Source organism: Peromyscus leucopus, chromosome 3 (assembly GCF_004664715.2).
Source record: "Peromyscus leucopus breed LL Stock chromosome 3, UCI_PerLeu_2.1, whole genome shotgun sequence".
Classification (NCBI taxonomy): domain Eukaryota; kingdom Metazoa; phylum Chordata; class Mammalia; order Rodentia; family Cricetidae; genus Peromyscus; species Peromyscus leucopus.
Window position 1 is genome coordinate 4,839,258 of NC_051065.1, and position 14,711 is coordinate 4,853,968.

Consider the following 14,711-nt stretch of genomic DNA (forward strand, 5'->3'; position numbering starts at 1 on the left):
GTTGAGAACCAATCAAATGCTGCCTTCTTCCTTCTCCTTCTCCTCTTTCTCCTTGTAATCTTTTAGTCTTAGCAATCTTTCCTAATTTTTATTATTTAGCACAAAGGACAAAATACAGTAGTGAGTCCTAAATTGTTAGGTAATTAAGAGGCTTTGTCTCTACAATTTTAGTTATTGTTATAGTATGATAGCCTTCCAGGTTTGTTGATTGACAATGCATATGAAATGAACATACCACACATAAACCTTGGATCTAGAAGAGCCTGGTGAGGTGGCATGGCCACCGCTCTCCTCTTTGAGTGACAGTTACTCTTGACTATTGTCAAGCACAGCTAGTCAGGCATTTGACTCTAGTGTGATAATTTCATTTCTCCTGAACCTGGTTCATGGTGAAGCTGGCATAGGTAAAAACAGCTCCCTACAGAAACAGGACAGTCCCAACCAAGAAAAAAGTTACATCTTCTTGGGTTAGCAAAGTGTTTGCAAAATGATTTATTCTCTTCCGGTTGAGAGAAATACTAAAAGGGAGAGAAAATGAACGGAGTTGAGTTCTTGCAGGGAAGAAAGCCGAAGAGATGTTATAAAACACAGGAGCGGAGCAAGACTAAAGGTGTGAGAGCAGCCAGTACTCATGTGCTGCTGAGACAACCTAAAAAATGTTTCTAAAGGACCACCTGGCTGCCAGTGTACTTCTGGTTTTTATCAGTCCCCAAGTACAATGGCTTAAAGTGTCAGTCACTCATCTGGCTCCTCACTGTGCAGTTAGGGCCTGGCTCAGTGTGAACAGCTTATCTGTCCCAGGAAGTGTCACTTGGACTGTGTTGATGGTGACCAGGAGAAGCTACTTCAATGTCTCACTTCATACACGGTCAGTACCTCCATCTAGATATCAGCTGGAAGCTGGGGTTTGGGGTCAGGACCATGGATTCCTTCCACTGCTGTGTGGCCTTGTGTCAGCCTGGTGGCACTGTTCCAAGACAATGTCCCAAGAGAATCAGATGCAAGCATTTTGTTACTCAACCTTGGCAGTGACTGCCAAGGGGTCATCTGTTCCACTGGTAAATTGGATGAGTGTCAAGGGACATGGGAGCAAAGCTGGGCTTTTAAATAACAATCCGCCACAGATTGGCACCCTAAGGGCAGTGGCAGGGAGGTGGATTCTGTGAACAGCACTAAGAACCCCAGGGCTCTCAGCCTTTCTTCTTGGCTTCAATTTTATTTGTGTGTATTTTCTACATTGTTCCCTTAGCCTTTTTATGTGTTCTCATGGGCTTCAAACTGGAATACCACATAGGAAAACTGGGGAAGGTTTCTCATTTAACAGTGTCTAAAAACAAACAACACAACACAACACAACACAAAACACAACACACGCGCACACACACACACACACACACACACACACACACACACACACGCGTAAGAAAACCCTGGAAATGCATAATTTTAACTTCCTATGTTGTTTAAAAGCAATTACTTGAAATAAGTGTAATAATAGCATTTGCTGTTTTAGTACCTTAATTTTTAAAATGTCAATGCTGATAATTTTTTAATAGAAGAGTAACTAAGTTAGTAAGAAAGATATAAATTCTTTGCATTAGCCCATCTCTTTCTGGATATTTCAGAACTATTATAACAACCATGGGACCGAAATAAGGAAACAGAAAGCAGAGAGCTGTGGTGAGTAGCATGTATAAAATTGTGGAGGGAGGCATTTCAAATTAGCCTACCTGCAAAGATCCTCTAAGGTCAGTTTGTGCCTTCAGAGCTGTTTAGAAACCACCACTGGTGACAGATTAGTTAGAATTTCTTATCATTATGGATGTAAGGAAACATTTGAATTTCATGCTGTGTTTTTCTTACTCCTTCAAATCCTGTTTTCATTTTAAAGTCAATTATCTTAAGAGGTTAAAAAAAAACTTGTGAATTAGAATTTAAGGCCAATGGTGTCTAGATTCTTCTTCTTCTTCTTTTTTTTTTTTTTTTTTTTTTTTTGGTTTTTCGAGACAGGGTTTCTCTGTGGAGCTCACTTGGTAGCCCAGGCTGGCCTCGAACTCACAGAGATCCGCCTGCCTCTGCCTCTGCTGGGATTAAAGGCATGCGCCACCACCGCCCGGCATGGTGTCTAGATTCTTAATACTGGTGTCGTGTTTTTCATTTATTTACTTCACTATTTAAAGCTACCGATTGTAATATCTCAACTTTTACTAAAGAGGGAGATTTGTAATGTGTCAGAACACCATACATTCAGCATATTGGTATTCCAGGTGAAATATTTTGCAAATTTGAGAATGATAGGCTAATTAAGGATATGTAATTAAAATATAGTTAGCAATGTCAAAAGACTATGTGATCACAACGCAGTCATAGTAATAAGATACTATCACATTAAACTCTGTAGATAACAGCTACAGATGTAATGAAACAATGAAGTTTCAGTAATGAATGGAGATGACTGCCAGAGGCTCATCTGACCTATTAATCCAGCATCATTATTTATGACTTGTCTTGCAAAGTACTGTTATCACAAGAGTTCCAAAGATAAGGAAAGCTTGCTATACCTTCTAGGAATGTTCCGCATAGTTCTTGGATCCTAATGATAACATAGGATATCTGTCTTTTTCCCACTCTTGTGTGGCCTTCTGGTCCCAGGTTGTCCCTTTGTTTAGACTGGAGTCTACAGCAAGTCCAGCAGCTTCTAACACCTGGCTTGGCTCTGAATCAAAAGCCCTATCACTTCCTGGCACATGGTGCTCTTTTTTGGCAACATTCTGATAATTATTCATAGCTAGCTTGGGCTAATAGAACAAAATACCATGCTCAGGTATCTATATACTACATAATTTTCTTTCTCACAGTTCTAGAACTCAGAAAATCCAAGGCCAAAATGCTGACAAATTCAAGATCTGGCAAGAGCTTGCTTTTTTTTTTTTAATTTTTAAATTATTATTCTTTATACTCAGCTGTGGTCTTCTCACTGTGTGAAGATTCCGGGGATCTCTCTTCAGGTCTCTTTTATTTAAGGACATTGTTGTGTTTTGAATGTAAAATGTCCCCCATAGACTTGTGTTTGAACACTCTGTAGTGCTGTTCTGGAAAGCTGTCTAGTGCTGTTCTAGAATTTGGCAGAAATGAGTCATGGGGAACAGGCCTTGAAGTTTTAAAGCCAGGGCCCATTTCCCATTCTCTCTCTGCTTCCTGCTAAAGATATGGCATGCCCCAAAGCCTCCTACTCCTGTTCTTCTGTTTCCCCTACCGTGAAAGACCCTTTTCTCTCTTGTCAACCTAGGGGTGGAAATGTTAACACATGGGTTTGGGGGAGTCATGCATATTCAGGCCATGGCAATCCCATAAGGCAAAAGAAATACACGATGGTTCTGCTTATTAAACAAGTGGGTTCCAATTGTTTAATGGCACATTCTGTAGTGACAGCACCAGCAACTGTGTTGAACTCAAAATCATAAAATTTTGTGAGATCCCAGAGTACCACAGGGAACACTGTCTTCATTAGTGTTTTTATTGCTCTGAAGAGACACCATGACCACAGCAACTCTTATAAGGTAAAATATTCAATTGGCATGGCTCACTTACAGTTTCAGAGGTTCGGTTAATTATCATCATGGTGGGGAGAATGGTGGCATGCAGGAAGATGTAGTGCTGACTACATCTTGACCAGAAGGCAGCAGGAAGTTGACTGACTGACTGGGCTATATCCTGAGCACAGAAAACCTCAAAGCCCACCCCCTAGTGACACACTTCCTCCAACAAGGCTACACCCACCCCAACAAAGCCACACCTCCTGATAGTGCCACTCCCTATGAGATTATGGGGGCCAATTACATTCAAACTACCACAGGAAGCACAGGTGGATACTCTGTCCCATTTCTTTGGGCTTTTCGTTTTTTTTTTCTCAGTGGGACCCATATTCATAATTTTCTACCACACATAGATCAGCACAATATTCCGCAAGTGAACACGAGTCAATGGCAATATATTTATTTTTGCAGCTTCTTGGATAAAAACCATTTAAGGAACGTTTGGTAAGGTGTTATTCTCATAAAAACATCTTTTAAAACAAGTGGTTTTCTATTTTCCACAAGATTTAAAATGACATGCGGAAACAGGGTTAGTTCCTTGGCTAGCACAGTATAATTTTAGAAGACATGTAGAGTAAGTAAGACCAGAGAATAAACTACATCATTAAACTCAAGCACACCACTAGAAAACTCACACAGTAGTAAAATATAAAAATCTACAATTATAAATATAAATTTGGTCCATGGAGACACCAGAGCAGTATTTACATAAGTTACTAGATCACTTCTACTTCAGATGAATACTGCAGTTGTAAAATGTTGAATATCATTGGGGATAAAGTGGTTTACTTACAACCTACTATATTAAAAGTTATATTTCTAGCAAACCTGATGATTGCTACAAATACAGCTAAAAATTTGACACTTAAAAGCAAACATCTTCCAAGGATGGTGATTCCTATTATCTATAAATTGAATTTTTCTGTTAAAATCAATATGGAAAAAGATACCACAATTCAGTTCTTAGAAATCCTGTAAAATTCAATCATTTTAGTTCAAACATAATAAGTGAATTACAAGAAGTCTTTCAAAAAGGCACACGTTGTTAATGGTGTCAATTTGGCAGCGGAATGAGTTACTGGCATGTCATGGGAAGTAAACAGACAACAGAACTGACTCATTTTTCTAGTTTGAGAAAAAGGAGAACAATGCTTAGACTGGGTTGTCCTTCACCCTTTCTGTGTTAAACCAATGACTCCAGGCTTTCAGCGATGTTTCCATCAGGCAAAGCTGCACCATTACTCTCCAGAGAGGTGGATGGATTCTCTTCCTGCCTTGTGCTGACGAGGCTGAGGACCACTTTGTAGAGAAACTGATACTGTTCCTAGAAAACACAGAAAGGGGAATTATGGACAGGAAGCTCAACATAGACATGAATTTGTATAAAACAGATATGATTTCAGACACATTTTGGCACTATTCACAGAAGGGCACAGGGCTGTACTAAGGGCTTATACTCAGCTGAGGTGCACAATCTGCATTTCATTTTATCTATTTGGTTAAGCCAAAATTGCTTTGCAATGAGAAAATGGTCATTGAATTTAGAGAAGAAGCTCATGCACGTTGGACAATAATAAACACTCGGTTCTTATTCTGTTGTTTCCTGGAGTTGGAAGACGATGCAAATGAACTCCATTGGTGCTCAGTGCCTACCACCTTTTCAAAAGCAACATCTTTCTTTCTTTTCCCCTTTTCTTTCTTAGTCTCATACATCTGAGACTGGTGTTGAACTTACTGTGTAGCTGAGGATGACCTGATCCTCTTGTCCCTACCTGCCAAGGGATAGGACTACAGATGTGTTCTATTCATCCAGTTAATGTGGAGGTAGGGACCAAAACTAGTTCTTGTGCATGTTAGGGAAGCATTCTACTATCGGAGTTATATTCTCAACCCTCAAAAATAAGCATCTTATTTGCCTCTAATTGCTGTGTAATCAAATGTTTCTGTGTATTTACAGAAAGGGCTCCACAATGACTGTACTATCGCCAAAGCACAGCACCATCACCAGACACACTGCTCTCCAAATGTTCTTCACGCTCTATCCTTCTGCCTGGCTTGATGGTCTGCCTTGAGAAAAAGGGTTCCCTGCTGCCAAATGATCTTTCTACGAGGCCCTTATCTCTAAGCAGTGACACCAGGACTTTGAAATCCACCTGAGACTCTCACCACCCTTCTTATTATTTTGCCACAATAGTAACAACTTTCAGGTTATTTCTAAGCTAAACTGTGGAACCGAAAGTGCTTGACTGAACGTATCTTTTTTTCTCTTAAAAGCACCCAAGAATTACTTATTTGTTCACTTCAGAAACTTCATTTGGCTAGAGAAAAAGAGTTAATGGTTCTAACATTTAAGTCTTTGAGATATATAGCTCCTGCTGTTCTGGGAAGCCCATACTTGAACCCGAGGAATATAACTCCTCAGTTTGCTGAACAAATCAATCTGTTGGTGATTCCACTACAGATATTAAGACTCACACTGAATCCTGTAAAAGGGCACAGAGTGACTTGGCTCTTTTTTTTTTTTTTTACATCTTCCAGTCTTCTGCAAGGTGCAGCCTTGTAATTTAGCTAGAATGCTACCAACCACTGCGGCCTTCCTTATACAGGATAAAAAAAAAAGACCCTAGTACCACCTAGGAAGTGATATTTCAACAATGAAGGATGAGGTTCATGACTTACAATGTCAGTGAAGACTCCTGGCCTCATTAAATTGATCATCTTGGCTACTTGGTAAACATCCACGGAATTTTCTTTTTCTAGTTGGTGCGTAAGTGTTGTCAGAGCACAGAAAGTTCCTGCCGTCACTCCACCATGCCTTGCAGTAAAGAGAAAGGGCAAAGCCTCCATTCAGAGGCGTCAAATACACTTGGCACTCAGAAGCACACAGCCTTGAAATGGTGTCTTCCTTTTTTTGTGTGCATAGAATTATGGTTGAAATGGAGACAGGACTAAGCGTTCATGCCATTAATAACAAAATCCTTTATAGAAGGCTTACTTTTTGCATATGGTTTGTTATTTTTATTTTATGAAAGGGGCAAGCAGAACATGTTTGACTGAGGTTATCATATATAAACGACATACTTTATAGAATAGGTATATAACACAATTCTAGCATTTTTCGTTGTTACAGGAACAGAAAAATTCATGGGATAAAGAGTTCTCTTTCAGACAAAACAGAAACAAACCCAAAAAAACATCAAAAAATAGTTGTTTTTACTTCTTTCTCCAGAAGTAAATAGCTGAGACATATCCTAGGGTAGCTCCTGTAAGATTCCAGTGCTGAAACAGTGTCTCATATCAATGAATGTTCCCACTATAAACATGAGAGCAGATTCTGTGTTCATATGTAAGTCTTTTGCCTTTATCAGGAGTTACAAAAAAGAGAAATGTGCTGTGTGACCTGTGATGATAGGCAGCCTGGCTGATCAGCACATGGACACAATGCATCAGGCTGGCCTGAGGACAACAGAAGCATGCATCATATATCCAGAGGTGTACAATGATCGAGACTGTGAAACTTACTCATCATGAACAATCATGGGCCCATCCCTGTTAGCGGCTTCTTCTTTGATAATACTTATAAGTTCGAATGTTTTACTAATGGGACTATCCGGGTTTGGCCATTTGGGACACTGAAAATGCCTTACTTCCAGCACATAATCATCCTATGAGAAGGAAGAACAAATTAGTGTTTTTAAGAGCAATGCTGGCTAGTGACAGTTCATCAGGAGTGGAGTACTGGGAAAAATTAGAAGCTGAAGCTGGAGGATGAACGTAGTGAATGCTGTGTTTGCAGCACAGCTCTCATTGTGGAAGCAGAAGATCACTGCGATGGGACATCAACAGTGAATGGATCTATCTATTCACCAGGATGAAAAAGCCATTATCTCCTTTTCAGTCCTCTGTGTGTGGGGGTGTGCATGTGTAAACGTGTGTGGGAGGCAAAGGGTTGATATTAAGTGTCTACAATTTTTCTCTACCTTATTCTTTGAGACAGGATCTTCCATCTAGAGCTTACTGAATTGGGCTATATTTGTTGGTCAGGAAACCCTTGGTATCTTCTTATCTCTGCCTCCCCAATGCTGGGGTTACAGGCAGGTATCACTGCACCTGGATTTCATGTTCTTGTTTGGAATTGAACTCAAGTTCTTATGCTTCACTGGCAAGCTCTTTACCAACTGGTCCATCTCCCAATTCCTCCTTTTTAGTTCAAAAAAGAAATCCTATTTGTGTGTAAATCATATCAATGCTAATAAACCATGAAACATGACATAAAGATGTGTCTGAACAGCTAAATTTTAAGGTACAAAGGAAATCTTCAGTGTTAAAGTTTGTTTGGAAAACAGCACAGAGATCTTCAAACACCAGCAGTCAGTCCTCTTCAGAACGAGATTAGAGAACACAATGAGAAAACATCAGGGAAGGGAGTGGAGGTCTCTTCTGAACTCCAGACTCACTTACTATTTGTGTGACTAACCAGACTATGCCCCTTTATGAAATAAACCTCCAACCTCCAGTTTCCTAAAGTAAGATGCTGTATATGAAAACAAAGGTCTCAAAATCAATTTTATGTAATAAATGTAAACTTCCCAAACAACCCAAATGCTATTAACAACAACAACAAAAATCAAGACAGGATATTGGCTCACCAGATATCAAGAATTATTATAAGCTAACATGAAGGCATCCCGGGGTTAGCAGAGAGACTGACAGGGAGCCCACTGGAAAGAAGTGGCCATGCTAGGAACAAGTCCATACACACTAGATGTGTGACTGAGCTGACACTGCTCATTTGTGAGCACTGGGACACGAGGACAACAATATCACATGGAAAAGAATTAAAGTGCACTCCTGACGTGCAAAATAAAAAAATATAAAAAGTAAAGGTAAAATGTAAAACATTTAGCAAGCAATGCTATATAGGTAAGGGTGTCTTGATTTCAGTCATATTTTGTTGTTGTTTTCAGTATGTTTGGTGCAAAGAACAGAACAGGGATGCTCATATGCTAAATGTTCACTCTGCCACTGAACAGCATCCTTGGCCCCCAACAGGATTTCTTTTTTTTTAGCACTGAATTTTAAATGATAGATTATTTATAATAAAATGGGGGAGGTAATAAAATCCGTATAAATTAGGCTTGTAAACCTTCATTTACATAAAAAATAAAAATTAAAATTGCATGAAAGAATATTTGCAATATGTGTACCTGGAAAGAGATTAATAACTAGACTACACAAAGACCCCACATAAGTAAACAAGTCAATTGTTAAGGCTCTAATGGAAACTTGGGCGAAACCCATGAGGACTTGTCACTAGAAATGAACTATCAGTGCAATGGCCAATACATTTTTGGAAAATTCAAATTAATGGAGCAAAAAATGTCATTTCATCCCCCACACAAGCAGAGATGAGGAGATTCCAGATTTCTCATGGGCTCTAAATGGGAGGGCAGCTCAGTAGGACCATTTTTAAAACAATCACAACACTGAAAAGTTGAAAGTGCTGATTCTTAATGATCCATAAGGGATTCCTAGGTGCATCCAGGAAAAATTTTCATGTGTGAAAACATTTGGTCAGGTGCTACTTGTAATAGCAAACATATGAATAAAACAAAATGAATCAAAAAGAAAACAAAACCAACTTCAAGCGAGTACTAGCCCAAATATAAGATAGAATATGTTAATAGCAGAAGCAAACAGATTTGACTGATACCCAATTATGTGAAATAAATGTCATCAACATTAAAATGAGGCAAAGTAGCAAATATTTGAAAAATATACATAATTTATGTAAAGGTCAAATTATAAAGTCAAAACAACACAATCTTAAAGAAACAGATAAAAAGTGAAATTATGAAGTAAATCAAGAGAATTCGGGCAGAGGCTATTATATCTGAAGGGAGGACATTATGGCTGAATAGGAGCATGAAAGATCTTAAAGGTCAAAGTTATGTTCCTTTATTGAACTCAGTAGCCAGTGAATAATTTAGTATATCACTTTAATATGTTATACACACGTATTAATAATTTTATTATGTAATACTTACTACTTTAAAAATAGTATTTATAAATAAATAAATAACAGATTCCCAGATTTTGACTTTAGTCATTTGACAAACTTTCTGGATCTTGAAATGAGTCTAGTCCACACAGCACAAACTTTTATCTCTTTACCAACCTCAAGTACTATGACATTTAGGAGACAGTAGCTATAAATGAAGTGGATGAAATCTTGCCTTCCTGATCATTGCTTCAGAAATACTTCCCATTCCTAGGCTGGCTTTCTAGAGACTGGGGTATCAATGATATTTGTTTTACATACTTGAGATGCACTGAACTGGAATCAATCATGAATGCTTATTGTTTAGTGTGTTTTCTATATAATATTAGGAAAAAAGCCGTATTTCCTAAAGCTGAGGTAGGCAATGGGGGTGATCAGAATAACCAGTATGACAAGACAAAGGGTTTCTAATGAGTACTTTCTTGAAATAAACCTTCTTACTAACTATGGAGACCTATGGGAGAAAGGTATGACAAGGGAAGTGCTGATTTTAAAACAAGAATTAGAATTAGGACCTGGATCGGTCAGCAGTTAAAAGCACTAGCAGCTCTTCCAGAGGACAATTTCTAGCACCCACAGGATGGCTCACAACCATCTGAAGTTCCCGTTCTAGGGGATCTGATGCCCTCTTCTGGCCTCCATGGGCTCTGCATACATGTGGCTCTGTGTTGTGCACAGACACAAACAGATAAAACACCAATTTCCAGAAAATGAAAATAAATCTCAAAGGAAAAAAGAATTAGAATTACATTAAAAAAATTTCAACATAAGTTCTGTCAGCAATCAGTTTGGAGTAAAAGAGAAATCTTTGCTTTTCTGGGTACACAGAAATTAAAAATTGTATAGTTTAGTAAAGATTAATAGTTTGATGATTCTGTAAGATTTTGGAAGTTAAAACAGTAAAGGAATATTGATTCTTTCTGGAATTGTCTCATTTTGTAAGAAATGAGAATCCTTTTCATTGCTACACAAGATTCCCAAGTTAGCGTGTCTCCCACATGAACAGGATAGACGTCCATCCTTTAATAACCTGTTTCTGTACCTGTGTTGCTTCTAAGATGAAGTCTTGAACTATCAGCTTTTCCTCATTAGACAGACATTTGTGTTCTTCAGACATAAGAGTGACTTTGAAGCTTTCACAATTTATGGGTTCATCTTTATTTGGCCAGTAAACAAATTCATCCTCTGCCTGAAAGAGACCAAGGAAGGGTATAGATTTTCATGAACTAGCTCAATGCCCTGATTGTGAAATAAGATCAATTGGCTGGCATAGAAATTTCAAATCAAATTTTTCTTTGAGTAACAAAAATTTACTATTAACATGTTCTTGATACCTTAATCCAGATTGGATTTATGTATAAAATAAAACATCACACAACCCAAACTATCGTCATGGCGTTTTGTGCTCTGGGCTCACCAGCAGCACTGGCAAGCCTGTTGATGCTATAACTGACAACTGAGGAGGACTGGTAAAGCAAGAGCTCGTCAGTTTCCAGCATGATGTGGGATCTCCGTGACTTTAGATACATTCACTGAGTATGAGAGTCAAGTGTATATGCAAAGCCCAAGTCAAATATTAATGTTGACTAACTGTTTAGGCTTTACAAACAGACAAAGAAGAGTGGATGTGTCACTGATATTCTGGCTCTGAAGAGGTCTTTCCTTTACAAGTTTATATTCTTAAAAATAAAGTTTTCCAGCATGGACAGGAGAGGCGCTCATGGAGCACCAGTCTAGCTGAGGAGCAACAGGTGGGCAAGAGCAGCTTGGGGAGGAAAATTCATTCTTTTTGGGGGGCATGGCACTGGTAGGATGATACCCCTGTTCCAGTGGATAGTGACATATCCATGCTTATATGGTCAACAGCAATGGTAGCGAGTTCTTGAAAATATGCAACAATTACAACAACAACAACAAAATCACATCAAGTTGGGAGAGGTATATGTTAGGAAAACCCAGGAAAAGTTGAGGGTGAGTAAAATCCTATTTCACTGTTTACATGTATGAAATACTCAAAGAATAAATTTAAAAGTTTCCTAAATCTCCCTCTTCTTCATAAAAAGACTCATACTACCAAATCTACATGAAACAGCCTTGGTTGATATTGTTAAGAGACTATAACTACTTCTTCAACTATGCCTTCATGGAATTGTAAACAAAATAATAAAATAAAAAATGAGAGACCTAGATGGTATTTTCAACACAGTGTTATGTATTTTATCTTAAAAATGTAAATAGAAGAGTATTGACTCGTGTCATTTGTGGTTGCAATCTTGAGTTTCATAAGCAGTGTCACAAATGCATTTTGCAACTTTAATCTACTTCATTAATAGCTCTCATTCATTACTTTGATCCATGGAACTGTGTAACCAATTGAGTCCACCATAGCATGACTCCAGTGACATTAGTCTATTAGGTGGAAATAAGATTACTTTTTGCGTTTATATGACAGGCTTCCGGCTATTGCAATGTTATGTTTTCCTTATAAGAAATGAATCAAAAGTGACCTACCATGTTTTGACCATCTGGAATCATAACTACCAGCTGGGCATTATGATCCCATATCATTCTCCAGAAGTCCTTAATGGTGTGCAGAAGGGGATGCTGGGTGATAATGAATTCATTGCTCTGGTAATAACCCTACAAAACCAAAGACAAGATAAAAGAACCCCAACATAGGACTAGGCAGAGAAACATGTTTTATGTTAAAGTAGTGCATTTAATTGTAGATGGGGTGTTGAAATAATATTGTATTACAACTGGCGTCTGCTGGGCACCGTCTATATGCTAGGTACAATTTTCTTCCTATGAAGGAATCTACAAAATAAAAACTATAATCCTCATTTTAAAGGTGATTAAACTTGGGTAAAATTAAGCATTGTGGACAAGTTTATCAAATTACAAAGTGCTGTGACTTCTAGGTGGTACAAGTACCAAAATGGTTTATGAATTTGTCTCTTGCACTACTTAGAGTGGAAATCCATGGCAGAGTTTATAACCCTTATTGTCCACAAGCCCATGGCTTCAGAATACTAAATCTCACACCTCTTCACCCCAGGTCACCTTCCATGTCCTGGCTCCTTGGCTGCCTCCCCTATGAGAGGGATCAGGAAGGCTCCTTTCTGATTGTATTTATGACGCTTAGAAAGTGGTGGATCAAATGATGTCCACGCTGTTTACTAAACTAAAAACCCTTCTCTTGTAGTGTGGTCTTTTACTACTCCCATAGACTCATTTGAAATGGGGTGTGTGTTAGACAGTCGTAACTACGCATCTCCTGGTTTCCCACAGGCATATTCTTTAGTCATTTCTTTGCTGGCTCACTAGAATAATGGTTTGGGAATTAAGGTTAGGACTCTTTCTTTTGAAACCAAGCTGTGTGGTTGACCATCCTGAGATGTTAATAAAGGACATGTAAAAGCCACCAAAACACTCATCCATTCAGCAGACAATCTAATTGTGGAAGGCTGTTAGAAATTCAATAGCTCAAGTGAGCCCAGTACATAGGAAAGAGGGGTGCTGAAAACCTGGGGTGCTAATTTTAGTGAATTTGGGCTTTGTTGAAGCTGATGTGTCCTGCCTCTGCCCCAGATCTGTGCCCTGGTGAATGAAATCATATGATTTATATTTGCTCATTAGCTCTGAGTGGTGAGCTTGAGACCCTGTGCTTCCTTATTAATTTTGGCTGAGATTTCTTCAGTTCCAGCACACATGAAAACATCAAGGTATGCTGGTATTCCTCTGGCCACTAATGACTGTGTGCCAAAGTTATTATATTGGATTGATGTAAAATTGGGCCTGTTGCTGCATCAGGGGGCCCACTCTGCTGTTAATTCTGGTAACAGGCTGGTGGAAGGCTTTCCCATAATGTTTCTGACTTACCATGATATAGGATGCATTGATGTAGTCTGTACCTTCTCCACTCAGGGATGAAATGCCCACCCTTGATCTTTCCACTGGAAGACAGAACATTCCAAATAAACAAACGTGCTCACTGCAATGAACCCTGTCCCCCCATCAACTTCCAAATGCAAAGTTTAGTTGCATTTCTCAATGAATGCCTTTGATAGTTAAACTAATTGTTTAACTAATTCTTAAAGTCAAGTTTTGCATTCTTGATAAGACTCCAAGGATTTGAGTCATTTTAAACAATCACATTCCGGGTATAATTAGAACAATATGTCAATAGACATAACATTATTTAGTATACATAACCATTACTGATTGACATGCATGCAAGTCTTTTATCATGGAAATAAAAACCCAAGCTGATTTTGCAAGACTCAGTGTGGCTTACCAGGGATGATGGAGGACGTTCTGTTCTTCTCCCTGTTGCACTGCTTCAGGGCTGTGGAGTAGTCACTCTGAAGAATATTTGACTGGCTCAGAAGCTGAGCAAGGGAGGCAAGGGAAAGTGCAGGTCATTTCATGCACTTCACCCCAGTACCCACACACACACTGACACACCTCAACAGAAGAACGATGATGCAAACACTTGTTTCCTAGGGCTTGAAGTAAGCCCCTTTTTAGTGAGCTCCAGAAGTATCTAGGCTGTATCTCAAGACCTTTGATCTGGGGAGAATGTTCCTGATGGCTTCCTTTGTGGCCCTGTGCCCTCCATTTTCTCTACTTACTCTCACCAGTGTTAAATAGTTATTTAATTTTTGGAATGAATCCTACAAACTACTTCATCGGGATGCTAAAAGCTATACTGTTGGTTTTCAGTCACTGAAACTTTAAATACTATTTTATTGACACTGCCCTATAAATGTCTTATACACACACTATCTTGGTACTGAACATTTATGTGTTCCATAAAATAGATGGATCGGTTTCCACTTAGATTTTTTTCCAATGTTCAGAAATTTTTGTTTCTAAAAATCTGGCAAAGTCTTACCTTTCCCCACTTACAGTATGTTTTTATTTAGTTTAGAAAATGTTTCTAAATATTAATCACGTTCCATCCCCCCTTTTCGTTTTTTAAAACAGTCTTACTCTGTAGCCCCGGCTGACATCCAATTTGTGACAATCTTTGTGCCTCAGCATCTCGAGTG

The 14,711-nt window shown here is 38.7% G+C and overlaps 1 protein-coding gene across 7 annotated transcripts in view; it reads right to left on the reverse strand.

The window, feature by feature from the left end:
- Window positions 1-3,974: 3,974 nt before the first annotated feature.
- Window positions 3,975-14,711, reverse strand: part of Ptprz1 (protein tyrosine phosphatase receptor type Z1) — a 188,655-nt gene continuing 177,918 nt past the window's right edge. For 6 of the 7 annotated variants that reach the window (XM_028872997.2, XM_028872995.2, XM_028872992.2 and 3 more), the window contains 7 exons: window positions 13,955-14,048; window positions 13,540-13,613; window positions 12,169-12,297; window positions 10,700-10,846; window positions 7,119-7,261; window positions 6,276-6,411; window positions 3,975-4,920 (listed from right to left, as the gene is read on the reverse strand). In XM_028872997.2, coding sequence (XP_028728830.1) covers window positions 4,780-4,920; window positions 6,276-6,411; window positions 7,119-7,261; window positions 10,700-10,846; window positions 12,169-12,297; window positions 13,540-13,613; window positions 13,955-14,048 — 864 coding nt within the window. In that variant the 3' untranslated portion in view covers window positions 3,975-4,779. The remainder of the gene's footprint in view (window positions 4,921-6,275; window positions 6,412-7,118; window positions 7,262-10,699; window positions 10,847-12,168; window positions 12,298-13,539; window positions 13,614-13,954; window positions 14,049-14,711) is intronic. The other variant, XM_037203493.1, reaches the window with a different exon arrangement.